Source organism: Delphinus delphis, chromosome 8, assembly GCF_949987515.2.
Source record: "Delphinus delphis chromosome 8, mDelDel1.2, whole genome shotgun sequence".
Taxonomy (NCBI): Eukaryota; Metazoa; Chordata; class Mammalia; order Artiodactyla; family Delphinidae; genus Delphinus; species Delphinus delphis.
Window position 1 is genome coordinate 109,628,160 of NC_082690.1, and position 27,352 is coordinate 109,655,511.

At 67.1% G+C, this 27,352-nt stretch overlaps 1 protein-coding gene across 1 annotated transcript in view; it reads right to left on the reverse strand.

Annotated features, from left to right (window-relative positions):
- The window catches only part of LOC132430353 (mucin-5B-like), a 108,997-nt gene that overhangs the window by 8,132 nt on the left and 73,513 nt on the right, over window positions 1–27,352 (reverse strand). Inside the window, exons 15-45 of the mRNA XM_069540989.1 lie at window positions 23,656–23,726; window positions 20,636–20,692; window positions 19,968–20,129; window positions 19,482–19,743; window positions 19,263–19,377; window positions 19,052–19,142; window positions 18,726–18,832; window positions 17,834–18,035; window positions 17,263–17,397; window positions 17,026–17,143; window positions 16,801–16,939; window positions 16,395–16,505; window positions 16,229–16,298; window positions 15,756–15,893; window positions 15,233–15,397; window positions 14,771–14,865; window positions 13,659–13,785; window positions 13,176–13,431; window positions 12,641–12,693; window positions 12,422–12,522; window positions 12,146–12,297; window positions 11,526–11,664; window positions 11,231–11,421; window positions 10,226–10,442; window positions 9,191–9,430; window positions 8,147–8,303; window positions 7,740–7,868; window positions 7,404–7,551; window positions 7,247–7,290; window positions 6,975–7,172; window positions 53–6,748 (exon numbers count right to left, since the gene is read on the reverse strand). Coding sequence (XP_069397090.1) covers window positions 53–6,748; window positions 6,975–7,172; window positions 7,247–7,290; window positions 7,404–7,551; window positions 7,740–7,868; window positions 8,147–8,303; window positions 9,191–9,430; window positions 10,226–10,442; window positions 11,231–11,421; window positions 11,526–11,664; window positions 12,146–12,297; window positions 12,422–12,522; window positions 12,641–12,693; window positions 13,176–13,431; window positions 13,659–13,785; window positions 14,771–14,865; window positions 15,233–15,397; window positions 15,756–15,893; window positions 16,229–16,298; window positions 16,395–16,505; window positions 16,801–16,939; window positions 17,026–17,143; window positions 17,263–17,397; window positions 17,834–18,035; window positions 18,726–18,832; window positions 19,052–19,142; window positions 19,263–19,377; window positions 19,482–19,743; window positions 19,968–20,129; window positions 20,636–20,692; window positions 23,656–23,726 — 10,886 coding nt within the window. The remainder of the gene's footprint in view (window positions 1–52; window positions 6,749–6,974; window positions 7,173–7,246; window positions 7,291–7,403; window positions 7,552–7,739; window positions 7,869–8,146; window positions 8,304–9,190; window positions 9,431–10,225; window positions 10,443–11,230; window positions 11,422–11,525; window positions 11,665–12,145; window positions 12,298–12,421; window positions 12,523–12,640; window positions 12,694–13,175; window positions 13,432–13,658; window positions 13,786–14,770; window positions 14,866–15,232; window positions 15,398–15,755; window positions 15,894–16,228; window positions 16,299–16,394; window positions 16,506–16,800; window positions 16,940–17,025; window positions 17,144–17,262; window positions 17,398–17,833; window positions 18,036–18,725; window positions 18,833–19,051; window positions 19,143–19,262; window positions 19,378–19,481; window positions 19,744–19,967; window positions 20,130–20,635; window positions 20,693–23,655; window positions 23,727–27,352) is intronic.

A 27,352-nucleotide genomic window follows, 5' to 3' on the forward strand; every position in this document is an offset into this window, starting at 1 on the left:
ACATGAACACGGCCCGCGGGACCCAGCGTCCAGGCTGCAGGGCTCCACTCACCTGGTAGGAAGAGCTTTCCGAAGGCATGGCAAAGGCAGGCTGTGGTGGGGCTGGGAGAGGCGGTGGAGGTGGGGAAGGCCCCCGGGCTGCCAGAGGCCACCCCAGACCAGGAAGGGGTGATGGGTGGGGACCCGGGGGCGGTTAATATGGGCGAAGTCAAAAGGGGACCTGTAGGAGAGACACTGGGCAAGCCTGGCTTGGTGGTCGTGGGTGGGGACCCCGGGAAGGCAGAGGGACTAGGGGTGGAGACGCTCTCGGTGGTCCCAGGGGAGAAGGGACCTGTCACACGGGTTGAGGTGGAGACCCCCTGGGTGGTCCCCGTGGAGGAGGGACCCGTCAGAGTGGTGGGGGTGGAGACCCCCTGGGTGGTCCCCGTGGAGGAGGGACCCGTCAGAGTGGTGGGGGTGGAGACCCCCTCGGTGGTCCCCGTGGAGGAGGGACCTGTCACACGGGTGGGGGTGGAGACACTCTGCGTGGTCCCCGTGGAGGAGGGACCTGTCAGAGTGGTGGGGGTGGACACCCCCTCTGTGGTCCCCATGGAGGAGGGACCTGTCACACGGGTGGGGGTGGAGACACTCTGCGTGGTCCCCGTGGAGGAGGGACCTGTCACACTGGTGGAGGTGGCCTGGCCTGTGCTGGGTGTGGTGATGGGGGGTCCGGGTGTGGTCTCGGAGGGCCTGGTGGGGAGCTCTGTGACCTGAGGGGAGGCCGTGGGGTGCAGGGAGCGGGTGTTGGGCGTCACGGGGGTGGGCAGCAAGGTGGTCCCGAAGGTGGTCTTGTGCACATGTGCAGCTGGAGGGGCCGTGGTGGGGGCCCCCGTCTGGGTCGCGGCAGAGGTCGAGGGCCATGGCGCCGTGGCTGTGGAGCTGCTGGTGGCGGGCAGCGTGGTGGAGGTGAGGTGGGGGGTGGCCGTGGTGGGGCAGTGCCGGACGTCATCGCAGCAGTACACACGGATGTTGTAGTTGAAGCACATGGTGAAGTTCCCCCTCTGGTCGTCGTTCCTGCAGACCAGCCCGACCTCCAGGCTGCAGCTGAGCTCCTGCCCGATCTGCTCAATGCTCACCTCGGGGAAGCTCTCTGCCCGGCACTCGATCTTCTGAGGCTGCTGGCACACCTTGCCGCCCGCAGCCCGGATGTTGTCATAGGTCTCCATGTCTCCGCCCCTGACCCCCGAGGTGGGGGAGTCCACATCAAACCACTCTGTCCATTGGCACTTGGGTTGACAACTGGTTGTGCTGGTGGTGGCCCCAGTGGTGCCCGTCGACACCAGGATTCCCAACGTGCTGGTCTCAGGGTGTGAGGTGGACAGCGGGCCCGTGGAGGTGGTGCCCGTTGTGCCCGTTGCTGTTCCCGTCAGCAGCTGAGACGTGGAGGTCTGCGTCGTCACCAACATCAGGGTGGGCCCCCTTGAGGCTGTGTGAGTCGGGAGGACCGACGTGGCAGATGTTGGGAGCGTGCCTGTGTGGCTGGGCCTCGAGGATGTCACTCGGACTGTCAGCCCCGTGGAAAGGGAAGGTGCTGGTGTGGCACTGCTGGCGGGGGACGTGGTCACCCCTGTGCTCCCCAGCCATGTTGTGTGCGGCGTGGCTGGTGTCACAGTGGTGGTGGTGCTGGAGGCCGTGGGGGCTGTGGTGGCTGTGGCAGCAGAGGTGGCCACTGTGGCAGTGGCAGCAGTGGAGGTGGCTGCAGTGGTGACTGTAGCGGTGGCCACAGAGGGGGCTGTGGCAGTGGAGGTGCTGGCCGTGGGGGCTGTGGCAGTGGAGGTGGCAGCAGTGGTGGCTGTAGAGATGGCCACAGTGGTGGCTGTGGCAGTGGTGGTGGTGGCCGTGGGGGCTGTGGCAGTGGGAGCTGTAGAGGTGGCAGTGGTGACTGTAGCAGTGGATGCAGTGGCAGTGGGGGCTGTGGCAGTGGATGCGGTGACAGTGAGAGCTATAGAGGTGGCCACAGTGGTGGCTGTGGCAGTGGGGGTGGTGACCGTGGGGGCTGTGGCAGTGGAGGCAGTGGCAGTGGGGGCTGTGGCAGTGGGGGTGCTGGCCGTGGGGGCTGTGGCAGTGGAGGTGGCGGCAGTGGGGGCTGTAGAGGTGGCCACAGTGGTGGCTGTGGCAGTGGAGGTGGTGGCCGTGGGGGCTGTGGCAGTGGAGGTGGCGGCAGTGGGGGCTGTAGAGGTGGCCACAGTGGTGGCTGTGGCAGTGGGGGCTGTAGAGGTGGTGGCAGTGGTGGCTGTGGCAGTGGAGGTGCTGGCCGTGGGGGCTGTGGCAGTGGTTGCGGTGGCAGTGGGAGCTGTAGAGGTGGCCACAGTGGTTACTGTAGCAGTGGAGGTGGTGGCCGTGGGGGCTGTGGCAGTGGTGGCTGTAGAGGTGGCCACAGTGGGGGCTGTGGCAGTGGAGGTGGTGGCCGTGGTGGCTGTGGCAGTGGAGGTGGTGGCCGTGGGGGCTGTGGCAGTGGAGGTGCTGGCCGTGGGGGCTGTGGCAGTGGATGCAGTGGCAGTGGTGGCTGTAGAGGTGGCCGCAGTGGTGGCTGTAGCAGTGGAGGTGGTGGTCGTGGGGGCTGTGGCAGTGGAGGTGGCGGCAGTGGGGGCTGTAGAGGTGGCCACAGTGGGGGCTGTGGCAGTGGGGGCTGTAGAGGTGGTGGCAGTGGTGGCTGTGGCAGTGGAGGTGGTGGCCGTGGTGGCTGTGGCAGTGGTTGCGGTGGCAGTGGTGGCTGTAGAGGTGGCCACAGTGGGGGCTGTGGCAGTGGAGGTGCTGGCCGTGGGGGCTGTGGCAGTGGTGGCTGTAGAGGTGGCCACAGTGGTGGCTGTGGCAGTGGAGGTGGTGGCAGTGGTGGCTATGGCAGTGGAGGCAGTGGCAGTGGGGGCTGTGGCAGTGGAGGTGGTGGCCGTGGGGGCTGTGGCAGTGGAGGTGCTGGCCGTGGTGGCTGTGGCAGTGGAGGCGGTGGCAGTGGTGGCTGTGGCAGTGGATGCGGTGGCAGTGGTGGTGGGGGGCGTGGGCTCCCCGCAGTGGCTGTACCCACAGCACAGCACGCGGAGTTTGTAGTTGTAGCACATCTTGAACAGGCCCACCTGCTCGTCGTTCCTGCAGACCAGGCCGAAGCTGACGTCACAGTGCACGCGCTGGTTCAGCTCCTCCAGCCTCACGTTGGGGAAGTTTTCGGCCTGGCACTCTATGCCCTGGGGCTGCTCGCACACGGCCCCTCCCGCACGCCTGATCTTGTCGTAGGACTCGACGTCCCCTCCGGCCTCTTCAGACTTGGGGTAGTCCTCGTCAAACCACTCTGTCCACTGGCAGCGGGGCTCACAGGTGGTGGTGGCTGTCGGCACCGGGATTCCCGACGTGCTGGTCTCAGGGTGTGAGGTGGCCAGTGGGCCCGTGGAGGTGGTGGTCGTGGGGGCTGTGGCAGTGGAGGTGGTGGCAGTGGGGGCTGTGGCAGTGGAGGTGGTGGTCGTGGGAGCTGTGGCAGTGGAGGTGGTGGTAGTGGATGTGGTGGCAGTAGGGGCTGTAGCAGTGGATGTGGTGGCAGTGGGGGCTGTAGAGGTGGCCACAGTGGTGACTGTAGCAGTGGTTGCAGTGGCAGTGGGAGCTGTGGCAGTGGGAGCTGTAGAGGTGGGAGTGGGGGCTATGGCAGTGGATGTGATGGCAGTGGGGCCTGTGGCAGTGGAGGTGGTGGCAGTGGGAGCTGTAGAGGTGGTCACAGTGGTGGCTGTGATAGTGGATGTGGTGGCACTGGGGGCTGTGGCAGTGGATGTGGTGATAGTGGTGACTGTAGCAGTGGATGCGGTGGCAGTGGGGGCTGTGGCAGTGGGAGCTGTAGGGGTGGCAGTGGGGGCTATGGCAGTGGATGCGGTGGCAGTGGTGGCTGTGGCAGTGGATATGGTGGCAGTGGGAGCTGTAGAGGTGGGAGTGGTGGCTGTGGCAGTGGGGGTGGTGACCATGGGGGCTGTGGCAGTGGGAGCTGTAGAGGTGGCAGTGGTGACTGTAGCAGTGAATGTGGTGGCAGTGGGGGCTGTGGCAGTGGATGTGGTGGCAGTGGGGGCTGTGGCAGTGGAGGTGGCGGCAGTGGTGGCTGTAGAGGTGGCCACAGTGGTGGCTGTGGCAGTGGAGGTGGTGGCCGTGGGGGCTGTGGCAGTGGAGGTGGCGGCAGTGGGGGCTGTAGAGGTGGCCACAGTGGTGGCTGTGGCAGTGGGGGCTGTAGAGGTGGTGGCAGTGGTGGCTGTGGCAGTGGAGGTGGTGGCCGTGGGGGCTGTGGCAGTGGTTGCGGTGGCAGTGGGAGCTGTAGAGGTGGCCACAGTGGTGGCTGTAGCAGTGGAGGTGGTGGTCGTGGGGGCTGTGGCAGTGGAGGTGCTGGCCGTGGGGGCTGTGGCAGTGGTTGCGGTGGCAGTGGTGGCTGTAGAGGTGGCCACAGTGGTGGCTGTGGCAGTGGAGGTGGTGGCCGTGGGGGCTGTGGCAGTGGAGGTGGCGGCAGTGGGGGCTGTAGAGGTGGCCACAGTGGGGGCTGTGGCAGTGGGGGCTGTGACAGTGGATATGGTGGCAGTGGGAGCTGTAGAGGTGGCAGTGGTGACTGTAGCAGTGGAGGTGGTGGCCATGGGGGCTGTGGCAGTGGAGGTGGTGGCCGTGGGGGCTGTGGCAGTGGGAGCTGTAGTGGTGGCCACAGTGGGGGCTGTGGCAGTGGAGGTGGTGGCCATGGGGGCTGTGGCAGTGGAGGTGGCGGCAGTGGGGGCTGTAGAGGTGGCCACAGTGGGGGCTGTGGCAGTGGAGGTGCTGGCCGTGGGGGCTGTGGCAGTGGTGGCTGTAGAGGTGGCCGCAGTGGGGGCTGTGGCAGTGGAGGTACTGGCCGTGGGGGCTGTGGCAGTGGTTGCGGTGGCAGTGGGAGCTGTGGAGGTGGCCACAGTGGTGACTGTAGCAGTGGAGGTGGTGGCCGTGGGGGCTGTGGCAGTGGAGGTGGTGGCCGTGGGGGCTGTGGCAGTGGTGGCTGTAGAGGTGGCCGCAGTGGTGGCTGTGGCAGTGGAGGTGGTGGTCGTGGGGGCTGTGGCAGTGGAGGTGGTGGCCGTGGGGGCTGTGGCAGTGGAGGTGGCAGCAGTGGGGGCTGTGGCAGTGGGGGCTGTGACAGTGGATATGGTGGCAGTGGGAGCTGTAGAGGTGGCAGTGGTGACTGTAGCAGTGGAGTTGGTGGCCGTGGGGGCTGTGGCAGTGGAGGTGCTGGCCGTGGGGGCTGTGGCAGTGGTGGCTGTAGAGGTGGCCACAGTGGGGGCTGTGGCAGTGGAGGTGGTGGCCGTGGGGGCTGTGGCAGTGGAGGTGGTGGCAGTGGTGGCTGTGGCAGTGGAGGTGGTGGCCGTGGGGGCTGTGGCAGTGGTGGCTGTAGAGGTGGCCGCAGTGGGGGCTGTGGCAGTGGAGGTGCTGGCCGTGGGGGCTGTGGCAGTGGTTGCGGTGGCAGTGGTGGCTGTAGAGGTGGCCACAGTGGTGGCTGTGGCAGTGGAGGTGCTGGCCGTGGGGGCTGTGGCAGTGGTGGCTGTAGAGGTGGCCGCAGTGGGGGCTGTGGCAGTAGAGGCAGTGGCAGTGGTGGCTGTGGCAGTGGATGCGGTGGCAGTGGTGGCTGTGGCAGTGGAGGTGGTGGCCGTGGGGGCTGTGGCAGTGGTGGCTGTAGAGGTGGCCACAGTGGTGGCTGTGGCAGTGGAGGTGGTGGCAGTGGTGGCTATGGCAGTGGAGGCAGTGGCAGTGGGGGCTGTGGCAGTGGAGGTGGTGGCCGTGGGGGCTGTGGCAGTGGAGGTGCTGGCCGTGGTGGCTGTGGCAGTGGAGGCGGTGGCAGTGGTGGCTGTGGCAGTGGATGCGGTGGCAGTGGTGGTGGGGGGCGTGGGCTCCCCGCAGTGGCTGTACCCACAGCACAGCACGCGGATTTTGTAGTTGTAGCACATCTTGAACAGGCCCACCTGCTCGTCGTTCCTGCAGACCAGGCCGAAGCTGACGTCACAGTGCACGCGCTGGTTCAGCTCCTCCAGCCTCACGTTGGGGAAGTTTTCGGCCTGGCACTCTATGCCCTGGGGCTGCTCGCACACGGCCCCTCCCGCATGCCTGATCTTGTCGTAGGACTCGACGTCCCCTCCGGCCTCTTCGGACTTGGGGTAGTCCTCGTCAAACCACTCTGTCCACTGGCAGCGGGGCTCACAGGTGGTGGTGGCCAGGACCACAGAGGTGGTGGCCAGGACCACAGAGTTGCTGCCCACTTGGGTCACAGTTGAGGCAGACTTGGCGGTTGGGGTCTGTGAGGTGGAGGCCACCGTGGACAGGAGGGAGGTTCCTCTGGTGGGTGTGGTCTGGGTGGAGGTGGGCAGGGGCTGGGAGGATGGCCGCTGGCTGGTGCCCGGGGCCAGGCTGGTGCTGCAGGGCACGTAATCGCAGCAGAGGACCCTCAGCTCGTAGTTGTGGCAGAGCGGGGGGTTCTGCTCACTGTTGAGGCAGGTCAGCCCCCGGGCCTGGCCACACTCCACCTTCTGACCCAGCTTCTCCAAAGGCATATCCGGGAACTGCTGGGCCCGGCACTCGACATGCGCTGGGGCCGGGCAGAACTGGTAGCCCCTCTGCCTCAGGTTCTCGAATGTCTCGAAGTCGCCCCCTTCCATGCCCGGCTCTGGATGTCCACTGTCGTACCAGTCGGACCAGCGGCAATGCTCCCGCACGCACACGGTGGAGGGTGTGGGGACCGAGCCTGTGGGTGGGGTGCCGGGGTCCCCATCAGCCTCCTCTGCGTCCTCGCCAGCCCAGAGGAGAGGTGACTCATGTCCCCTTGCCCCAGCGTTGGCCCCGGGCCATCCTTTGCACCCAGGACACCTGTACCAGGTGCCCACTGGGTTCTCCCTTGGCACCCAGACCATCACCGGGGTCAGGGGCTCTGGTGAGTGAGGCAGGACCAGTGGTGTGTCTGCCAGGCTTACCCGTGGTGGAGGGCGGAGCCGCAGTGCTGGTGAAGGTGAAGGGCATTGTGGGCGTGGTTCCGGGACACTCCTCGGCCTTTCGGACGATGGTTCCATTGTCTCTGCAGATGGCAATCAGGCAGGCGCCCAGCCCATCCGTCGTGTTGTAGATGACGTCTCCGTAGGCATAGGTTCTGCCCTCGTAGGCGCACGTACAGGCTGGAGACGGACAGGTGCGGGGCTCATTCAGAGCCCCCAGCCCCCATCCCTCAAACCAACAGGCCCCCGCTTACCCGCGGGGCTGTGTGTGCACTGGAGGCCTCTGGGGGTGCAGTCGCTGGGAGGGAGAGAGAGAAGAGCTGAGGACCAGCAGGGCGCAGGCCTTACTGTGTGCGCCCGGCCCTGCTTCCTGTCCTCCCAGACCCCACCCCCGCTCCGCCACTGGCTCACCAGCTCCGGCAGTTCTCCGCCGTGGGGACCCTGGCGCCGGCATCGTAGTAGTTTCCATCCTCGTCGTAGCAGCCCTCACACTGGGCCACGCACTTCATCTGGTCCTCGTTGAAGAACGGCTTGCTGGGTGGGCACTTGGGGTAGCAACCTGGGGCGGGCACAGGGCAGGGAGAACACTCCCCTCTCAGGCCAGGCGGTGGGGCTGCCCCGGCTGCCACCCATCTCTGTCCCCCCGTCCCGAGGGTGGGCATGGGGAGGCAGGAGCCCCCTTGCCCCACTGCCTGCACGCTGTGCTGGGGTGACGAGGCATGGCCTCCCGGAACAGCCTGCCCTCACCTTCCAGGCCTGGCAGGTCCATCAGGCAGTGCCCGCGGGGATTCCGGCAGGTCCTCAGGCAGGGGGCCCCGCAGGGCTGGTAGTGCCACTCGCACTCCCCTTGGGGGTTGTAGTAGTCGCAGAACAGGGCTGAGCGAGGGGGAGAGAGGCTGTGGGCGCCCGCCGGGCCCCGTCACCTCACTCCTCCCAGGTCCGAGGGGTCTCAGGGCCTGCCCCCCAAATTCCTGTCCCCCGCTGAGCCATCCCATTTGGGGAGCCTGTCTGTCTGGTTTGTACGCACACGAACGTGAGCACATGCGTGTAGTACACACGTGTCACGTGTCCTTGTGTGTGCATGCGTGCCCGTCAGGCCCCAGAGCTGGTGCAGCTGCACCTCATGCCGCCACCATGGACAGAGCCCGACTCACGGCAGATGTCCGGGGTCCGCCAGGACACGCACACGCCCGCGTCGCGGCAGGCCTGGGCGTAGGCGGCCACGGCAGTGCAGAAACACTCGCAGTCGCCCCCCGAGTCGCAGGCGCACGCGTCGCTCACGCAGGCCTCGTAGTACCTGGTGGAGTCGACCTGGGGGGTGGGGTCTGCTCAGTGAGAAGAGCCAGTCCCCGGCCCCTGGGCAGCCGGCAACCCCCCACCTGCCGTCTGCGGCGCGCCCACCTGGGCACCCACCCCTCCTCCCTCGCCTCTGCTCCGCCACTCACTCAGCTGTAGGCCAGCCCTCCCTGTGACCGTGCTGTGACCTGTCCTGGCAAACGGGGTGCTGTCTCCTCAGGGTGAGGGGGTGCCCCCCGCTCCTCCCTCCCGGGTGGCAGAGACCAGGGCCACCATGTCTCGCATCTGCCACCACGGGCGGCACCGTCTGAGGTGGAGACTGCTGTGTCAGGTGCACAAAGGACTTTCTGAGCCAGCGGGCAGGGCACCCAGGGTGCGGGCGGGGGCTGCGAGCCCGGCGGGACGCGAGGCCTCACGCAGGCTGGCCAGCGTCAGCCGCGGACCAGTCCCACTACGCCGCCTGCTCGGCACCCGCGAGTCCCGGATCACGAGACCGAGTCGGTGAGTGGGCCCTGCGGTCCTTGTTAAGTAGCAGGAAGGGCTTCGGGGAAGGCTCTCAGGCCGTGGCAATGCTCCGCTTCCGTGGGGCCCGGCTGGGCTGAGGCCCCCTGAGGTTTCTGTCCGTGCTGGGGGCTGGCGGCTCAGGGAATGTGGGGGAGGACCGAGAGGTGACATTGAGGTCCTCCCTGGGTGGCTCGCAGCCCCGTTTCCAGGGGATGAGGCTGAGTGCCATCAGGGAAAGCAGAGCAGGACTGGGGACGTGGGCACCTGCCTGGTGGGAGGTCCACACAGTGTGCCGTGTACAATGGTCAGGGTCAAGGCCGTCTTCGGAGGACAGGCCTGGGCCAGACCCAGGTCCCTCCAGGAGGGAAGGAGGCAGCCCCAGCACCCGCTTGGCCCACCTGAGAATGGCAGGCGCTGAAGGTGGCGCTGTTGATGATGCTGCACTGCTTCTGGGCCCAGGACTTGCGGTACGGGTTGGCGGTGCAGGGGTCCCTGGGGGCCTGGGCGTCCGGGCAGGACGGGGAGAATTTCCAGCTGTTGCCGAACTCCAGCACGTCGCCCACCACGGACTGGCTCCGCGTGGTGAAGTCGTTGAGGGCGTTGTCGTCAAAGTTCCCGCACAGCCCGCAGACCCTCCCCTGCAGATGGACGCAGAGATGGGCACAGGGTGGGGCTGCATGAGGTGGCCTGAGGGAGCAGCACAGAGCCTGGCCTGGGAGGCGTGACTGCAGGCCACCCTATTCCCCCAGGCAGCACCCAGTGAACTTTCAGGAAGGCGGGGTGCACGAGGAGTCCTGCAGTGGGCAGGAAGGCAGGTGGGCAGGTGGATAGGCAGGTGGACAGGCGGATAGGTGGGCAGGTAGACAGGTAGAAAGGTAGCAAGTGGACAGGCAGGTGGGCAGGTGGACAGGTAAACAGGTGGGCAGGCAGGTGGGCAGGTGGATAGGCAGGTGGGTAGGTAGACAGGTGGGCAGGTGGATAGGCAGGTGGGCAGGTAGACAGGTAAGCAGGTGGACAGGTAGGTAGGTGGGCAGGTGGGCAGGTAGACAGTGGGGCAGATGGACAGGCAGGCAGGCCGGTGGACAGGTGGGCAGGCGGACAGGTGGGCAGGCAGGTGGGCAGGTAGACAGGTAAGCAGGTGGACAGAAAGGCAGGCAGACAGGCAGGCAGGCACCTGCTCCCCTATAGAACCTTAGCCCAGCGGGCATGGAACAGCTGAGTGCAGAGACCAGGGAGCCACGAGCGCTTTCCAACCAGGACTGACACGCCCACTGGTCGGTTTGGTCTCAACATGCCCCTTTGGGAAGCGGACATTGTGCATGGCCTCTCCAGCCCTCAGCAGTCCGTCAGCTGCCACACTGCACTGCTGGGCCAGGTCTAGGAGCAAGAGCTCTGTCCCTCCCCAAGGGGGTCCCGCAGCCTGCCACCCCGACCTTGTACTCCTGGTGCAGCCGAATAAACACGCTGGTCTTCCGGTCCCAGGACACGACCACGCCACTGCGGGTCTCGACGGCCAGGTAGATGCCCATGTAACGGATCTTGTAGGGCAGGTCTCCGCCTGGCCCCCTCTGCACCACCTTGTAGGAACCCTCGTGGAGGATCAGCTCATAGTTCTGCAGAGGGGCACGGGGAGGCGGCGGCTGCAGGGAGCTGAGGGGCCAGCTTTGGGGCCGCAGCCCCCTTCCCCCGTGGCCCAGGACAGGGGCTCTGTGGGTACTCAGGGTCCCAATGCATGGGGCTGGCGTTAGGAATGAGCCGGACTCCTGACACTGTCTGCGAACTTGAGGTGAGAGCCTGGGAGCCCGCAGAGGTGTGTGGGAAGTTGGGAGCTGTGGGCAAGCAGAGTGGGGCGGAGGGCACAGGAGCTGCAGGAGGCCAGCCGGCCCCATCTCGGGCCTGCCGCCCATGCTTCTGCTGCCTTCCTCACGCCTCTCCCCACCTTTGGGGTGGGTGGGAAGCGGCCCCCAGTCAGCAGCTCTGCTCTCTGCACTGTGAACTCTGACCACCCTCTGCTAGAACTGGTCACCCCAGGTGTGGGGGGCTGAACGAAGGCCCCCCAAAAAGACACGTCGAGTTCTAACCGCCAGAATCCGCAAATGTGCCCTGATTTGGAAAAAGGGTCTTTGCAGATGTGATGAAGTGAAGGATCTGGAGGTGAGACCGTCGTGGATTTAGGGAGGGCCCAGATCCAGGGACGGGGGTTGCTACCAGGTCAGACAGGGGAAAAGGACACAGAGAAGGGGCCGTGTGACGACAGAGCAGAGATCGGGGGGGACACAGTCACAAGCCAGGAGCCCCCAGGATCTGGATGAGGCAGGAAGGACCCTCGCCTGGAGCCTGTGGCGGGAGCCTGGCCTCAGAACCATGAGAGAATTAACTTCTCAGGTTGCAAGTCCCCGGGCTGTGGCTGTTACTGCGGCCCTGAGACCCGAGGCCACAGCTGGAGGTCCAGGGGCCCCGGCTGGGGCTCCAACGGGGCTGCAGAGGGAGGGAGATGGTCCCCAGGTGCCCCTACCTCCAGGAAGATCTTGATGGCCTTGGAGCAGGTGACGCCTGTGGTCCCGCAGGGGACGTTCTCGGTGACGATGCGGAAGCTCCCGTTGCTGGCGTCGTTGCCCGCACAGTAGTCCTGGGAGGGGGAGGAGAGGGACGTGGTCCCTCGCTGGCTGGGGGCGGGCGAGGGGCCGTGTACCTGGGCCAGCATGTGCTGGCCGAGGGAGGGGGGCCGCGTACCTGGGCCAGCGTGTACTCACAGCTCCCCTCAAAGCTGTAGCGCTCGCCATCAAAGGTGATGAAGTGGCCGTCCCCGTAGGCCACGCAGGTGCCCAGGCAGGGCCGGCGGCTGCACTCCCACCTGCGGCCCCTGCAGGTGCTGCAGGGGAAGGGAGGTGATGCCCTGCTCAGGGGGCCGGGCCAGGAGACCACCTCACCAGGCAGCCGCGGCCGAGCCCGTCACGACTGACAAGGACGAGGACACAGTGCCTCTTCCATAAAACAGGGGTGCGGTGTGCCCCTCCCCAGGCTGGAGGGGTTAAATGGAGCAGGGAGCTCGGGGCACGCGGGATCTGACACCCCACCCCCGAGTTGGGCTCCTGTCTGCAGGCTCCCCTAACCCTTGGCGCCTGGGGTGCAGGGCCCACGGCCCTGAGGGCAGCTTCAACCGGCCCTGCCGTCTGCTGGGCAGAGGCGGCCAGTCCCTGGGCACCTTCCAGAGGACGAACGGGCCACCCAGGGCCTTCCAGGCCTCAGCTCCTCTCCGGCCTCCTGCCAAGGACATCCTGACCGAGGCCCGCCCGGGCCACTGCCCCCGTGGCCTCCGCCCACACCACCCCCTCCGCGGCCCCTCCACACACCAGGTGTTACAGTCGACCCTGATGGTCTCCCCAGGCTTGTAGGCGGCCTCGTTGTGCAGGCAGGGGCAGTCCTCCTCGGCCACACAGCCCCCGCTCCCATCGGCCAACAGCCCCGCGGGGCAGACGCAGCCCGACACGCAGCGCGTGCTGAACTGTGGACAGGCAGACGCCCATCAGCGGCTCGTCCGGCTCGGCTCGGGGACACCAAGGGGCAGGGGACGCTGCCCCCCACCCCTGGCCCCGGGCAGCACTGCCGTGCCCTCCCAGCTGACTCACACAGTCCACATCCAGCGCGTGGCAGCTCCGCACACACTCGGCCCCGGGCGTGTCCGCGGAGGCGTTGCTACAGTCCAGGAACAGCATGGGGGCCACGCACCCTGAGGAGGAGACCACGCTGGGTGGGCCGCCCGGCCCGGCAGCAGCCCCTCCCCTTGGTCGTCGGGGGGTGGTGCGGGGCCCTGAAGGGGGGAGGCCCGGGGCGGGGGTGGGTAGAACCTGTGCTCTGCTCCACGGCTCCCAGGCAGCTCAGCTTCCCGCTCACACATGAACTACAAGAGATGAGAACGATGGCCGGTCTGGGCAGCCGCCCGCTGCCCCACAGACCTCACCCAGCTCTCGGCCGGCTGGGCCCCCGGGCCTTGTCATGAGGGGAGGGAGGCGCCTGCTCCGGGGTACGGTGAGGGCCCCAGATCCCCGCGAACGCACTGAGTGAATGAGCAGAGGTGCCAGGAAGGTACCTGGAGTCGGGCGGGAGGGGGTGGGGGAGGCCAGGACAGGGGTGCACCCAGGTGGGCCCTCCAGGGCACACGCCGTGACCCCCACGGGCCTCAGACCCTTGGAACACCTTCCCGGGCCAGAGGAGGGGTCCCTCTCAGAACGGCTATGGGGTGCACGGGGCTGAACTTCCCTCCCCAGGGTGTCCTCTGTGTTTTAAAGTCCCCTGGGGGAGGCACGGAGATCTTTGTGTGTGGAGCAGGCGGGTTGGGGGGCATGACATCGGGGAGGGGGTGACAGCGGGGAGGGGCCTCACCACACCACGCCGTTGTCGTGCAGGACCTCCCCTGGAGCCAGCACAGAGCCATGCGAGTAGCAGGGGCAGGCCTCAGCAGGCACGCAGCCACCGGTGTCATCCAGGAAGGTGCCCGAGGGGCAGGTGCAGCCGTCCACGGGCACGAAGGCCACGTCGCAGGTGACATCGGCCTGGCTTAGGGAGCGGCAGGTGGGCTGGCAGCTGTCCACCACATAGGCGTAGCTCTGGGTCTTGGGGCAGCTGCTCATGTACTTGTCTGGGGGCCGGCAGGTTACATACAGGTCAGTAGCTGGGCAGCCCGTCCAGCCCCGCCTGACCACATCCAAGCTGGGGCTGGAGCAGCCCGAGACTCGGCCTCCCCGCCGGCTGGGGTGGGGAGGCCTAAGGCTCTCGCTGAGGACAGGTGGTGGGGTGCGCCCCAGGGTCTCCGGTCCCCCCGCATCCCCACCCTGTGCCCCATCAAGCCGGCTGGCGGACACTCACTGCACACGCCGTCCCGCCAGCCGACGAGCAGCACGCCCCGGGCGGCGCAGGCCCGCACGTAGGAGGACAGGGCCGCGCACATGCAGTCCTCACTCTTCTCACAGTTGCAGGTATCAAACATGCAGTTCTGGGGGGGCATTGGGACGTCAGGGACCCCAGCCCACCAGGGACCCTTCTCTCCGTGTCCATCCTTCCTGGGACCCCCGTCCGGGCCAGGAGACAGAGGGCAGCGGGGCCTCCCGCGGGGAGCTTGGCGTAAGGCCACAGTGGGGGGGGCGGGTGGGAACATGCTGCTCTGAGGGATGGGAGAGGCCAGGCCAGGCTGAGGACAGGGTCCAAGGGAGGGGTCTCTGCGGGACCAGAACAGGGCTCAGCTTGAGTTCTAGGTCCGTCATTGGCTGAGCTGCATGTGGGGGGAGACTGAAGGCCGGAGATGTCTGGAGGTGAGTTGGCCGGGAGGGTGCTGGCAGGGGGTGCAGCCCCCCAAAGTGGGCCTGGGTCTTCCAGCTGTGGACACACACTCCCGGGGGCTGGAGTCACTGAGCGTTAGGGCTTTGGCTTCCAGAGAAGCGGCCTGTGAGCCAACTGTCGGGTCGAGTTGTGTCCCCCCAAAGGGTGTGTCCACGTCAGGACCCCAGGGCCTGTGAACGTGGCCCTGTTGGAAACGGGGTCTTTGCACATGTGACAAAGTTAGGATGAGGTCGTTAGGGTGGGCCTGGACCCACACACCTGGTGTCCTTATGGGAGAGCTTTGAACCCAGACACACAAGGAGGAGGGCACGAGGCAGAGGCTGGGGTGATGCAGTGTCGTGGCCCCCAGAAGCAGGAGAGGCAGGAATGACCCCCGGGGGACCGTCTGCCAGCACCATGATCTTAACCTCCAGGCTCCAGGACCTGGGCAGTGGGTAGATGCCTCCGGCTGTCAGCCCCCCAGTCTGTGGCCCTTTGGTATGGCCGCCCCAGGCACCGAACACACCAGCAGTGGCCATGTCCCTAGAGTGGGATGCCCCTCGGCCACGGAGGTGTGGGCGGTGCTGAGAGAGGGAGCCGGGAGTGGGGCATGTCCTGCCCCCAGCACCCCACCCCACCCAGGGGCTGGCCGGGGGTCTCACCGAGTGGAAGGGCCCAGGGCTGATAACAGAGTGGCAGGACGAGAAGGCCCCAGCAGGGTCGGTCAGCACAGAGCACCAGCGCCGGGCGTAGTTCTCTGGGGAGGGCAGGCACGCGGACCGTCGCGGGCGCAGCTCAGCGGTCACTGGCGTTCCTCCCACACCTCCTCCCCTGCACCTGCCCACCCGCCCAGCCTCCACTCGGCATACGCAGGCCCTGTGGGGGCCGCTCCGCTGGGGGAACCGAACCGGAACTGGGGGCTCGCCAGCCGCGCCGCGTGGGCCCAGCTCACAGGGCAGCGGGCGCCCCCCTGGGGGTGGGCCTGCAGCCTGTCGGTGACCCCGCACCCCGCCCCGCTCACCCCCCAGCCCCGGCCACCCTGGAGCCCGGGTGAGACAGACGGGCAGCTCCCAGGCCCGGCCGCAGGGTAACCCGAGGCCCCCCCACCCCCAGGCTGGGGATACCGTTCTCCACGCTGAGGGAGCAGGGGTCCTCAAAGCTGTTCTTGACGTTGGGGCAGGCGGCCTGGGTCTTCCAGCTGTTGGCGAAGGCGGCGGCCGTGCCCTCCACCACGCCGCTGACGGTCCGGAAGTCGTCGGCCTGGTTCTGGTTGAAGTTCCCGCACAGGCCTGGGGGCGGGGGGGTGGGCATCAGCGGGCCGCCCAGCTCGGCCCAGGCTCCCAGGAGCCTGCGGGTCCTACAGGCACCACCACACCGTGGCCCCGCCGGAGAGCCCCATCCCAGGATGTTGGTTCCAAAGCCATCTGCAGATGAGCCCTGGTGGGGGGACAGGCAGCCCCCACATGAAACCCGCTGTGAGGGCAGCGTGTCCTGCTCTCCATCCTCCCGGCCCGCCTTCCGGGGCCGGGGTCCCTGCTGCGCCCGGGGAACCCCTGACTCCCCAGTCCCCGCCTCTGGCCTGACTGCCCACCCCCGCTCCCCCCCACCGCCCCGCCCCCAGCCCCCCAAGCCCACCGCTGGCCTCACCGCACATCTGGCCCTGGTAGGAGGGGTCCAGCCTGAGGAACACCTGCATGAGGGGCACCAGCTGCACCTGCAGCTGTAGCCCGAGGCCCGTCTGCACCAGGATGAAGAAGGACGACGGCCTGAAGACGGTGACGTTGGCTGCGGGTTGGGGGGGACAGTCAGCGGCCGCCGTGCTGACCAGCCAGGCCTGGGCCGAGGGCTCGGGGGGCTGCCCGGCAGGAGCCCCGGCCGCCCCTCCAGGGCCCGGGAGCTGGGCAGGAGCTCGCATGTGTGCTCGGGCCGTGACCGCTGACGCTGCTGTGAGGCCAGGCACCGCGTATGCGCCACACGGGTCCCCACGGAGTCACAGATGAGGCCCGTGACAGCCCCACCTTGCAGGTGGGAACCCAGCCCGGGGCCTTTCCGGGACTCCCAAGGCCACAGAGAGCTGGCTCGGTGGCGCGTCCTAGAGGTCCCGCCTGGGGGCCGCGTACCCACTGCCGCGGGCAGCTGCGTGTAGATGGAGTTCACGAACACCCCGCCGTTGGCCTGGACCTGGATGGTCTGGGGAGAGGAGGCGGGGCCGCGGTCAGCGCGGGGCGGAGCCCGGCCGGCCCGCGCGCGGAGGGCCGCTGCCACCGCCCCCAGCCGGGCCCTCACCGTGTCGCCTCCGCTCAACCACAGCGTCACCGTTCTGAGGCAGTTCTCGTTGTCCGTCAGGCCGCATTTCCGCAGCTCGGCCAGCACGGTGAGGGCGTTGCCTGCACATATCTGACGGCACAGAGCCCACCCGTGTCCTGGGTCGGCCAGCCCCCACCCCGGGCGGGAGGGACTGTGTGTGTGTGGTGCCCTGTGCCCAGGAAGCCCTGCAGGGTCGGGGGCCTCTGGCACCTGGTCACCTCTGGGCAGCTTGTCCAGACCTGGGAGCCCCTTGGCCCCCATGAGTGTGAGCTTCCTCTGGGAATGGAACCCCAGGGGACTTCACCGCTCGGGTGGCTGTCACGGAACCCCTCCTGGGGTGGAGGAGGACGGAGGGTCCCGGGAGGGCCCAGCAGGCGGGGCTCACCTTGGTTAGGACATAGTTGCAGTCCCCGTGCACGTCGTAGAGTTTCTCATCATAGGTGGAGATGTGGGACCCGCCCTGGACGGAGCAGATGCCCGGGCACGGGAGGTCCCGGCACTGCCATAGTCCCCCGGAGCAGGTGCTGGGGGGGGAGCCGCGACAGAGGGGCCACGGTGAGGGGGAGGTGAGCCCCATGCGGGGCAGGGGCGGGGCCGGCCGGGGACCTACCAGGAGCTGCAGCTGGTGGCGAAGGAGGCCCCCGGGGCGTAGGGGCGGCCGCCGTGCATGCAGGGGCACTGCCGCAGGGGCAGGCAGCCCGAGTGGGTGACGTCGTCCATCACCGTGCCTGGGGAGCAGCGGGGGGTGGGGGGCGCAAGTGGTCAGCGGAGGCTGGGCTCAGGCGTTGGAAACACAGCGACCGATGGGGACAAAGGCCCAGATAGGGGGCGGTCCCCAAGGGCCCGGAGGACCTGCCTTGGGGGCAGAAGCAGCCGTCGACGCAGTGGTCCTCGCAGAGCTGGGAGCGCTCAGGGTTGGAGCAGGTGTCCGCGCAGGGTGAGCCGCACTCCTGGTATTGCATGTTCAGGGGGCACGTCTGGGCTGTGGGGAGAAGGACAGGGCTTGGCCCCAGGAAGCCACCCTGCTCCCGCCTTCCATGTGCCACCAAGGGTCCCCAAAGGGGCGCCTCTTGCCCCATCTAGCCATCTTCTGAGTGAGGCGGAAGGGGAGAGGAGCGTGGGGCCCCGAGCCTCCGGGGGCAGCCCCCCCGCCCCCACCTGGGTTCAGGGGTGAGCCCAGCTCAGTGTGCCCAAGCCAGGTCCTCCCTCTGGGCCCTCGGGGGCCCGCAGGCCTTTCATATTCCCCTCTGATCTCCTGCCCATCCTCTCACCGTGGGCCCCCCGAGGGGCTCCACCTGCCCGGATCCCCAGCCAGGTGCCAGGTGTCCTGCCTGAGGGTCGCCTCCCTCACACTCTCCCCAGGGACCCAGTGTGGGTGCAGGGCCTTGGGCTCCTCCCCAGTGCATGGGGGCACTCACGGCAGAGGTCAGGGCCCCTCCAGCTCTGCGGCTGTCCCCCGGCGTGGGCACACTGGCGAGAGTACTCCACGAAGGTGGCACATGGGCAGGTGGGGCAGCGGCACAGGTCCTGGGTGCAGGTGGCCACGTACACCTCGGCATCCACCAGCCTGTGGCACTGAGCAAAGGCTGGGCCCAGCAGGGTGTGGCGACAGATGCCCTCCTGGTGAGACAGAGGCTGGAGGCTCTGTCCTCTGTGCGGTATCGGTGGGGACCCCAGCCCTGCAGCCTTTCCCCAGGCCAGGAAGCCCCCTTTCCCTGAGGTTCCAGCCGGCCAGCCAGCCACCTGCTTGCCCACCGTCCATCACGCATCCATCTTCTCATCCCTGCCTCCCTCCATCCACCCATCTGTCCTTCCAGTCCTCTGTCCATCTGTCCATCCACATATCCATCCATCCCTCCCTCCAGCCAGCCACCCATCCTTCTGCTCAACCACTGAGAACTTGCTACTGCTCTGTGCAGAGCTCTGCTTGGTGACCCACGACCCTGGACTCCCTGCGCCCACCCCGGGCCCCGGGACACACCTGCCCACGGTGCGCGTGCCCAGGACGGGTGCAGACCCCATGCTGGAGGCGGCTCAGAGAAGGCGGAGGCGGAGGTGCCCACGGTCAGCCAGCCCCAGCAGGGTCAGTGCCGACCTGTCGCTGACCGTCCCCCTTGTTCAGCCCCCACCCCTGACTAGCTTCAGTTCCCCAGTTAAGTCTCGTGGATTCTGCTGGTTTTGGGCCACTTCCAAAGGTGGGGTCCTCCCAGCACGTCGGAAGGGCTTTTGCTCTGGGCTTCCTGAGCGCCCCCTCTTGGTGAGACTGTTTGGGGGGGCACGTATTTGCAGGGGTCGCGGGCAGGCACTCACCTCATCTGTGCAGTTGTCAGCTGGGGAGGGCAGGGGGTCCTGGCACTGCTCCGTGGGCCCATCCAGCTTCTGCAGGTTCCCAAACTGCAGAGGGGTCAGCCTGGCATCTGCAGAGAGGAGGCACTCCATGCAGGGGCCCGGAGGGGCTCTGGGGGCAGAGCTCCCACCCATGCTCAGGACCCCCGAAACTTCCCTCTGGGGCATCACTGGAAGCGTTGCCACCCCCCGATTTGCTCCCTGCCCAGCGTCCCGGCAAGGCCCCCACCCTGCGCCCCAGCCTCCCTGGGACCGTGCAGCCCGGGCTCGGCCACCTGCTGCGCACTCACTGTGGGCATAGAACTCGTTGATGGCCGGGAGCCCGTTGAAATCCCCGCACAGGCCGCAGGTCTGGTTGGCATACCTGGGGTCCAGCTCCAGCTGGGGGCGGGGGAGGGGCAGCTCTAGCTTCTGCGGGCCCGCAGGGCCCTCAGCCCCCATCCACCCAGCTCCCGCAGGGCTGCCCCTGGGTGGGGAGGGCGTCGGGGTGGGCAGCCTCACCAGGGCGCTGTCCTCTCCGTTCCACGTGAAGGTTAGCATCAGCCGGATGTTGACCTTGACGTAGGCACTGCTCTCCTCCACCAGGAGGCCGGCGCGGCTGTAGGGCAGCTCCTCCCTGGGCCAGAAAGTTCGGTGCTCCCACGGGTCCAGCGCCCTCCCCGCCAGCTCTGAGCCCAGCCCACCCTGGAGCCTGGCCCCTCCACACCCGGGCAGGCTCACCGCCTCCCGTTGACCAGGATGGACCCGTTGGAGACCTCCAGTACCAGCCCCTGCGTCTTGAGGGTGATGTGGGTGACCGTGGGCCTGGAGCCCACCAGGCCGCGGCGGAGCTGGAGGTTGAAGTCCTCGTAGGCGGCACCGCAGTGCGCGGAGAAGACGTAGTTGCACAGCCCGGGGAAGCGGAAGACATCGCCGTCGAAGGTCTTGTAGTGGAAGTCGCCCCACGTGCTGCACACCCGCCCGCGGTGCGCCGCGTTCAGGGCTGTGGGGAGTGCGCGGTGGGGGAGGGCAGCCTTCCCTGGGACCAGGCCCCCGGTTTCGGGGTGGGGAGCTGCCGCGCCCTTCCTCACTCCCCTCTGCTCCGGATTCTCCCATTCCTCCGACACCAGCACCCGGGTCAGCCCCCAGCAGAACCATCTACAGGGATGGCTCCCAGCCACGCCCAAGGCCCGGCTCCAGCCAAGCTCCAGCTTCCCGGCTGCCCACACTGTCCCAGCTTTATCCCCAGGTCTATGACCACCCCCTGAGGCTGGCAAACACCCCCGCCCCTGTGGGCAATGGGCGGCAACCACTTACAGCTCATGGTGGGGAAGCCAGTGATGGGCGGGATGAAGGTCACACGCCGGGCTGCAGAGTGAGCCGGGTCACACCCGAACGTGGCCGGGCAGGGACCAGCCAGGACACCCCTTCCCAGGACTGCCGTCCTCCTCACTGGCTACCCCGGGGCAGCAGGGAGCCGCAGGCCAACCCTGGCCCAGCCAAGGGAGCCCAGGACTAACGCTGTCCCCTCCAGGACCCTATCCATCTGCCCAGGACACGCTCCTGCCCAGGTCTGTGTGTTTCCCCGATTGTGTGTGTGTGTGAGCATGTGAGTGTGTCCACGCCTGCGAGTGAGTGGGTGGGCATTCATGTAAGCACAGACGTGTGGGTGTGAACGTGTGTGCACACGTGTGTGAGTGCATGTGAGCGTCTGAGCCCGTCTGCTCGGTGCCTTTGTTTTCTTAGACCCCCTCCGCTGTCCCGTCCTGTGGGCAGATGGGATCCAGGAGGGTCTCTGTGGCACGTCGCTAATGTGGCAAAGGGTCCACCACCCCCCCCCGCCCAGATCCCCTGCCAGCTCCGTGTGGGGCCCTTTCTACCACTGTCCACCCTCTCACCGTTCATGGTAGCCTCCTGACTCGCCCAGCTCTGCTCCGCGCTGCCCTGGGTCTCTGTGGGAAAAGGGAACCAGAGTCCACGAGAAGCCTGACATCAGCCACCTGTCCCTTGGTCTCCAAGGGCTGCAGGATGGTGGCCACGTGAACAGCACCCGATGCCGGGATGGGAGCTTCGGCAGGGAGCTGACCCGCCCTCCCCGTCTGCACCGCATCTCGCTGTGGCTCAGGGTAGAATGGAATCAGGAAAAGCTGTTGGCCTCACTGACCCCAGGCCACCCCAGGGAGAGCGTTCGGCCCCATCCACACATCCCTCAGAGAAGGACAAAGCCTGGCTTTGTTGGGGAGAAGGACACACACGGCTGGGGAGGCTCCCGGGCGTCACTTAGCAGAAACCCAAGACCAGAGCCAGCTCCACCGTAGAACTACCAGCCGTGGCAGGTGGGAGGCCTGGGGGGCCCAGTGCCGGCACGGCTCCCCAGGTCACCTGTGTGTCCCCCGCCACCAGGCACAGGTGCCCCCACAATCTTGATGGACAGGACTGTGCCCCCCTCCAGACCCCTCTGTCTCAGGCTCAGGCTGGGGCACCCCGCTCTCGGGCTAGTGCCTCCGAATTCCTTCATCACGTCTGTGGGGGTCTCCATGCTCGGCCGAAGCCGGCGCCTCTTCGGGAGTGGGAGGGGCAGCCCCAGGGGTCCCCATGTCCCCGGTGGCGCTGGGGCTCGGCCCCGCAGCTACCATGCCAGCCTCCACTCCCTGTGCGACTTTCCCGTCTGGGACACCGACATGGGAACCACAGGGACTGGCCTGGGATTTCTCTCTCCTCCTAAGGGCCCTAGTTGACTGCGTTTCCCAGAAGCGTGGCTGCTCCCCCGTCCGCCCCTGACCCCCGACCTGCGGCCCCTCCCGCGTGTGTCCGCTGTTGTACCCACCCCATGGTCGGGAAATCAGGGGGCTTCACACGGACAGGCTCACGTGGCACACCCTCCTTGGGCCAGGTGACGGCCCAGTGAGCCTGGGTCCAGCGCTTGGCCAGAGAAATGCCTGCTGTTGACAGCCCCATCACGCTGTAGTCCGGTGCACATCGCCCTGATGGGAAGCCCCCCCACGCAGGGCCCAACCTCACCCACCCCTAAGGGGGCTTCAGCCCAGGGGACACCCATCTGAGGCAGGAGATAGATCGGCTCCAGGCTAGATGTTTACAGCCAGCCTCCTGTTTACATTTCCCGAGGCAGGAGGCAGGTGGGCTCCAGGCTAGATGTTTACAGCCAGCCTCCCGTCTGCACTTGGAGATGGAAATAACAGGAACAGGGTAAAAAGCTGGACTTTGCTTCTGGTGGATGCTTTAAGGTAACAGTCGTGGCAGGAGCAGAGAGGGGCTAACCCTTGTTTGAGGAAAAGATCAAGAGATCACGTATTTCCCATCCCTGGGGCAAGGGAGACACTGCACACGCGCAGAAAGGCTCCTTGGGGGTCAAAAAGGAGGGGGCGCCACCCCCTAATAGGTGATGCCAAGGCCTCCCATAGGCCTCTGGGCTGGGATCCATCTTGGCTAAAGGTTGCGCACGCATGTTGGGGAGGATCCTAGGGCGGTTAAGGGTGTGGAAAGGGAAACCGGATAATTGGCCAGAGGTAAACAGAGACCCGGAAGAACTGCCCTGTATGAATGACTTCACCGCCTCTTTCCTGGGGTCCTCCTCCTTGGGGGGGCGCCCACACCCTTTCTCTCTGGGGGAGGTGAGTAGTTAGGATTAGGGTATCTCTGCCTTGCTTCTGTCTTAACTAAACAAACTGTTTCTCTGTGAGCTCTCCCACAGGTTGTGCTGTGTCTCTAGTAATAAACTTTGTACCTGTTTTTACAGTTTTCGCCTCCCTGAGAAATGCATTTTCCAGTGGGGTCAAGGGCCAGGGGAACGTTGCTTCTGGCCCTGAGCCCCTGGGGGACTAGCAGCTGGGATTCCTGGTTTTCATCCAGGCTGCCCAGGCCCACTTCCTGAGCAGGGAACTAGGTCTTGCTTCAAGCCACGGCTCACTGCTCCGTCTCCCAGCCCATGCCCACCACGGCGCGCGTCTCCTTCTGACAGGAGCACAGACCCATCCCAGGGATTTGCCCCCAGCCAGAGGGAGGGGAGTGGGCTGACGGCAGGCCTGCTGCCCCGGAGCTGAGGCAGGCTGGCCGGCCACCCAAACCGTGCGGGACCCCCACCGGGAGCTCCCATGGGAAATCCCCCCCCCAACCCCGCACCCAGCCCAGTTCGCCCTCCCAGAAAGGCGGCTTGGGGCAGGGGCTCTGGGAGACAACCCCCTCCCCTTCAGCACCTCCCTTTCACAGAGGGAGAGAGCCTCGGGCTGGTGCCCACCTGCCCAGACCCCCGAGCTTGGGCTGAGGTGCTGTAGAGGGGCTGCCGGAGCAGTCCATGGGGCCCGGGGACGGAGGGGTGGCCCCCGGTGGCCAGGGCTCCAGGCCAGCCCAGCTGGGTGTCACCGGCCGCCCCAGGCAGCATCTTTCGTGTTGACAGTAAGCGTTAGGGCTCACGGTGCTTCCCCGGCTTGGAGTGCCACAGGGCCAGACAGGCGGCAGTCAGGTGAGGACGAGAAAGGCCGCAGGGCAGTTATAGCTCCAGGAGCAGAGCCGGCGCTGGGATGGGGCTGCCGTGACGGCCGTGACCCCGGGCCAGCCCAGAGGGCGGAGTGTGGGAGATGCAACCCTGCTGCTCTCCCTGCCGTCAGGCAGCTGTGCCGTCCCCTGCCCGCTCTGCTCTGGGGGCCTCACGGGAACCAGAGAGAACCCCCAGCCCAGTCTCCTCACCCAGAGCCCCCCAACCCCATCCCGGAGGCTGAGACCCTCAGTTTCCCCAGGGGGACCTAACTTTTCCCAACGCAGCTGGGCGCTCCGGGGGGGCCGGGAGTCTGGCGCGTGCAGGGCCCCACGGAGGACACGCTGTGCAGTGAAGGCAGGAGACACACAGGCGAGTGGCCTGCGGGGGCCGACGAGATGGAGTGAGGGGCTGAGGCCTTACCTGCTTTCTGCACCAAGGGCAGGACCACCAGGGCCCAGGCCAGGGCCCGGCACCCGCTCTGGGCACCCATCCTGAGGGCCGGCACGGCGGTGGGCTGGCGGCGAGGAGGGAGTGGGGCACGACGCTCGCTCCCCTGGGGGCCCCGGGGCTTATATAGGGGAAGCCTTGGCCCCGTGCCCAGCTCCTGGGCCACGCAGGGTGCTGTCCTCTCCCCACGGCAGCCACGTGTGTTTGCTCTTGGGGAGGGGCCGTGGCACACAAGAGCCTAGAGGAGGAAGGATCTGCGGCTCTGGGGCCCCACGCCCCAGCCCACCGCTTCTGAGATCAGGAGAGAAAGCGTGGACGGAGCCGGAGGGTGGCGCTGGCAAAGCCCCCACAAAGCAGGGCCGCCTCGGCCTGCCTGGGTCCCGCCTTGCTGCAGCCCCGCCGCCCGCGATAGGATGGGGCCCGGGGAGGGTGCGGTGTGTGGGCAGCAGGCGGGCTCAGACCCCGGGGCAGCACCTCCCGGGAGCCTGGCTGAGGCGGTCAGGGGGGATTGGAGGGGAAGAGGCAGCCGTGGGGGAGCTGCCCAGAGGTGCTCACCACCCCATCCCCGAGGGGTGAGCAGGGGCTGCAAGGCCATCACTCCGCCTGGCGGGGGCGGCGGGGGTCCTGCTCGCTGCGGGGTGTGCGTGCTATGTATGGAGGGGGATACCAGTCTGCAGGCTCCCGGGGGTCCCAGAGCTCCCAGCTGTGCCAGCAGGACCCTGCCAGGCCTCTGGGCTCCTCTCTGTCACCAAGTTCAAACTCAAGGGGAAACTGAGGCCCTGAGGATGGACGCCCTGGCGCGCATGCCGGGACTGGCCAAGGCAGGGCTGGGGGCTCCCAGCCTGGGTCCTGTTTGACCCTCGCCTCATGCCCAAGGCCGGCTGGTTAACCCCAGGGAAGGGGCACAGAGGAATCCCAAACCCACCTGGGGTCCCCGGCCAACGGCAGGCTGAGCAGGGACCCGTGTACAAAGTGATGTGGCCCCGGGGCCCCCCGCAGGGCTGACGGGGGGCACTGGGGGACCAGGGATCTCTAAACCCCAGTACCTGCCCCAAGCGGGAGCCACGAAGGCCTGCTCCCCTGACTGGTATGGCAGGTTTTGGGGGGGCCCTGGTCAGTGCAGCCCCCCAGCCACACTCCTCCCCCCCCCGTCCATTCCCTCCTCTGGCTCTGGCTCTCAGCCACTGGGCGTCCTCACCCCAAACCTGCTGTGTCTGAGCACAGGACGGCTGGGGGGTGGGGTGCACAGGCCCCCACCCCCACCCCCGCCCTGCCCTCTGCCCTGCCCTCCGCCTTTGTCTTTCGGATAAGTCCGTTGAAGTGGAATTTCTGGGGAAAAGGGAAACCCCATCTTGAAGCTCTAAACGTCTTTTACCGACGTCATCCCCCCAGCTTGGCCAATGGCCCCACAGGTCCTGCGTCTCCTTTTGGTTCCTGGTGTCTTTGGGCCGTTTCCGGCACCGGCAGCAGCATGGGGGCTCCTGCAGACCTAGGCCCTGGGTCTCAGCTCAGGCTCAGACCCCACCCACTGCCCGCTTCTGGGACCCCAGGGCAGGCGCTCAGGCTGCCCTCCAGCTGTCCCTCCCCCATCCTCACTGTCACCTCCCGGCCTGGGGTGCGTGATCTCCAAAGTTCTCTTTCACGGCCAACCCAGTTGTCCCCTCCGCAGAGGGCACAGCTGGAGGGGCCTCTGGGGGAGGGCTGGGTGGGGCCCCTTGCAGAACAGGCCTGGAGGGTGCGCTGGACCCCTCCCTCCACCCTCCTAACCCCGCCCTCCCAAGCTCTCAGGCTGTGGCTGGGCCTGGCCTTCCTGCCCTCGCTCCAGGCCAACAGCCGGTGCTCGAGGCCGTGGCACCTGGTCCCTCATGTGGGTGGGGAGTGCACACAGCCCGGACCCCTGAATCCACCTGAAGGAAGGAAGGAAGCAGGGAATCTGGCCTCCCAGACTGAGCCCCCGTGCCCGCCTTCTCCCCGCTCCCGAAGCCTCAGCTCTCAATCTGTGCCCCTGGCCCAGAGCTGAGCTGGGCGCCTTCAAGGCTGGTCCATCCCTCCGCCCGCCCTGGGTGGCCAGCACCACACAGCCATCAGAGGGGCCCCGCCAGCCCCAGTGCCCACGAAGCTCGGCCCCTCGCTCCGCACCCGCCAGCACCGTGTGTGAGCAGCCTGGGCGCCTCGGCCTCGAGGATGTTATCTCTTCAAGCTTCAAGGTTATCGTCTGCCCCCCACCACCACCAGCACCCCGGAAGGAACACTCCATGTGGCAGGGGCCTGGCCCATCTGTTCACAGCTGGCACACAGTAGGCACTCAGTCAGTGCACCGGAAGACTGAGGGGGCAGACGGCTGTGCCGTGGCCCGACGCTGCCCTTTCCCCCCCGGAGCACCACCCTCGGGCAGGGCTGGCCGTGGGGGCCGCCAGGGTCGCAGGATTGAGACATCCCGGATGTGGACCGCCAAGCCCAGCCTGTTTGCCCAGCGAGTTTACCCCTTCACAGTTGAGAGAGCCGAGGACAGAAGAAGAAGGAAGCGAAGCGTGAGGCTGCTGGGAAGGAGAGCCCGGGCCAGGCCTCCCGGGGCTTGGGGAGGCCGCAGGGACGTGCCAGGGACCTGCCCCGCCTGGGGCGCACCCTGTCCCGCGCTCAGCCTGCAGAGCCCGCAGGCAGACGTGATCCCTCCCCCCAGAAAAGACCCCACACACACAGAGCCCAGAGCTGGGCTGCCCCGGCCAGTCCCTCGGCCCTGTCGGAAGCCCCTGGAGGGGTCATCACAGAACGCTGGGCGCCCTTCTCAGCTCACCCCTCCCTGCCCACCGGCCTCTCACCACAGCAGTGCGGAGTCAGGGCCAGGGGCACCGGGGTGCATCAAGCTCCAGGCATTTATCGAGTGCTGGCTGTTTGCCCAGCTCCACACCGGACACCATGGAGGGTTCAGGAGTACAAGGTATGGCCCTGGGGGCGTCAAAGGCCTGGCTGGCTCTAGGCCTGCTCAGAGCCCGGCCCCGGGCCGTCTAGGGATGCAGGCCTTCTGCACCTGCTGCCTCCGCGGGGAGTGGAAGCCTCCACTTGCCCGATGGGGTGCCCCCCGCCCTAGTCCATACCCGGGTAGTGTAGGGGGGTGGGATCAGGCTCCACCGGGGCATCCTCGTCCCCAGAGCGGCCACCATGGTGAGAAAGGCTGTGCCCACTCCCCTAACCCTGCCCCAGGGCTGCAAGAATGTGGAGACCCTCCCCCAGGAAGCCCCTGCCCTGTGTGAAGACCAAGACCCCCCACCCCCACCCAGCATCTTCTTCTATTTCCTGGTCTTCACACAACCCCTTTTCTTGCCCATTTCATCTCTCCGTCCCTCTCACCCTCCTTCCCTCCTTCCTTTCTGCCTCTAGCAAATTCTGAGCCCCAAGCCCTGGGGATTTGACGTGGCCAAGGATAAGAGAGGGCCCCTTTGGAGCTCACAGCTCACTGGCCATATAAGGGAGCAGTGAGAGCTTTGAAGGAACCAAAGCTCTCTGTGGGGCTAGGGTGACGTTGAGCTGAAGGAAGGGGAAGAGGCAGCCTTTTGCAAATTAGGGAACAGCAGGTGCAAAGGGCCTGGGGCAGGGATCAACATGGCTCCTTGGAGGGTCTGAAGGCACCTGGTGTGGCTGGTACTGGGGCACCTGCAAGAGGGGAGCTGGC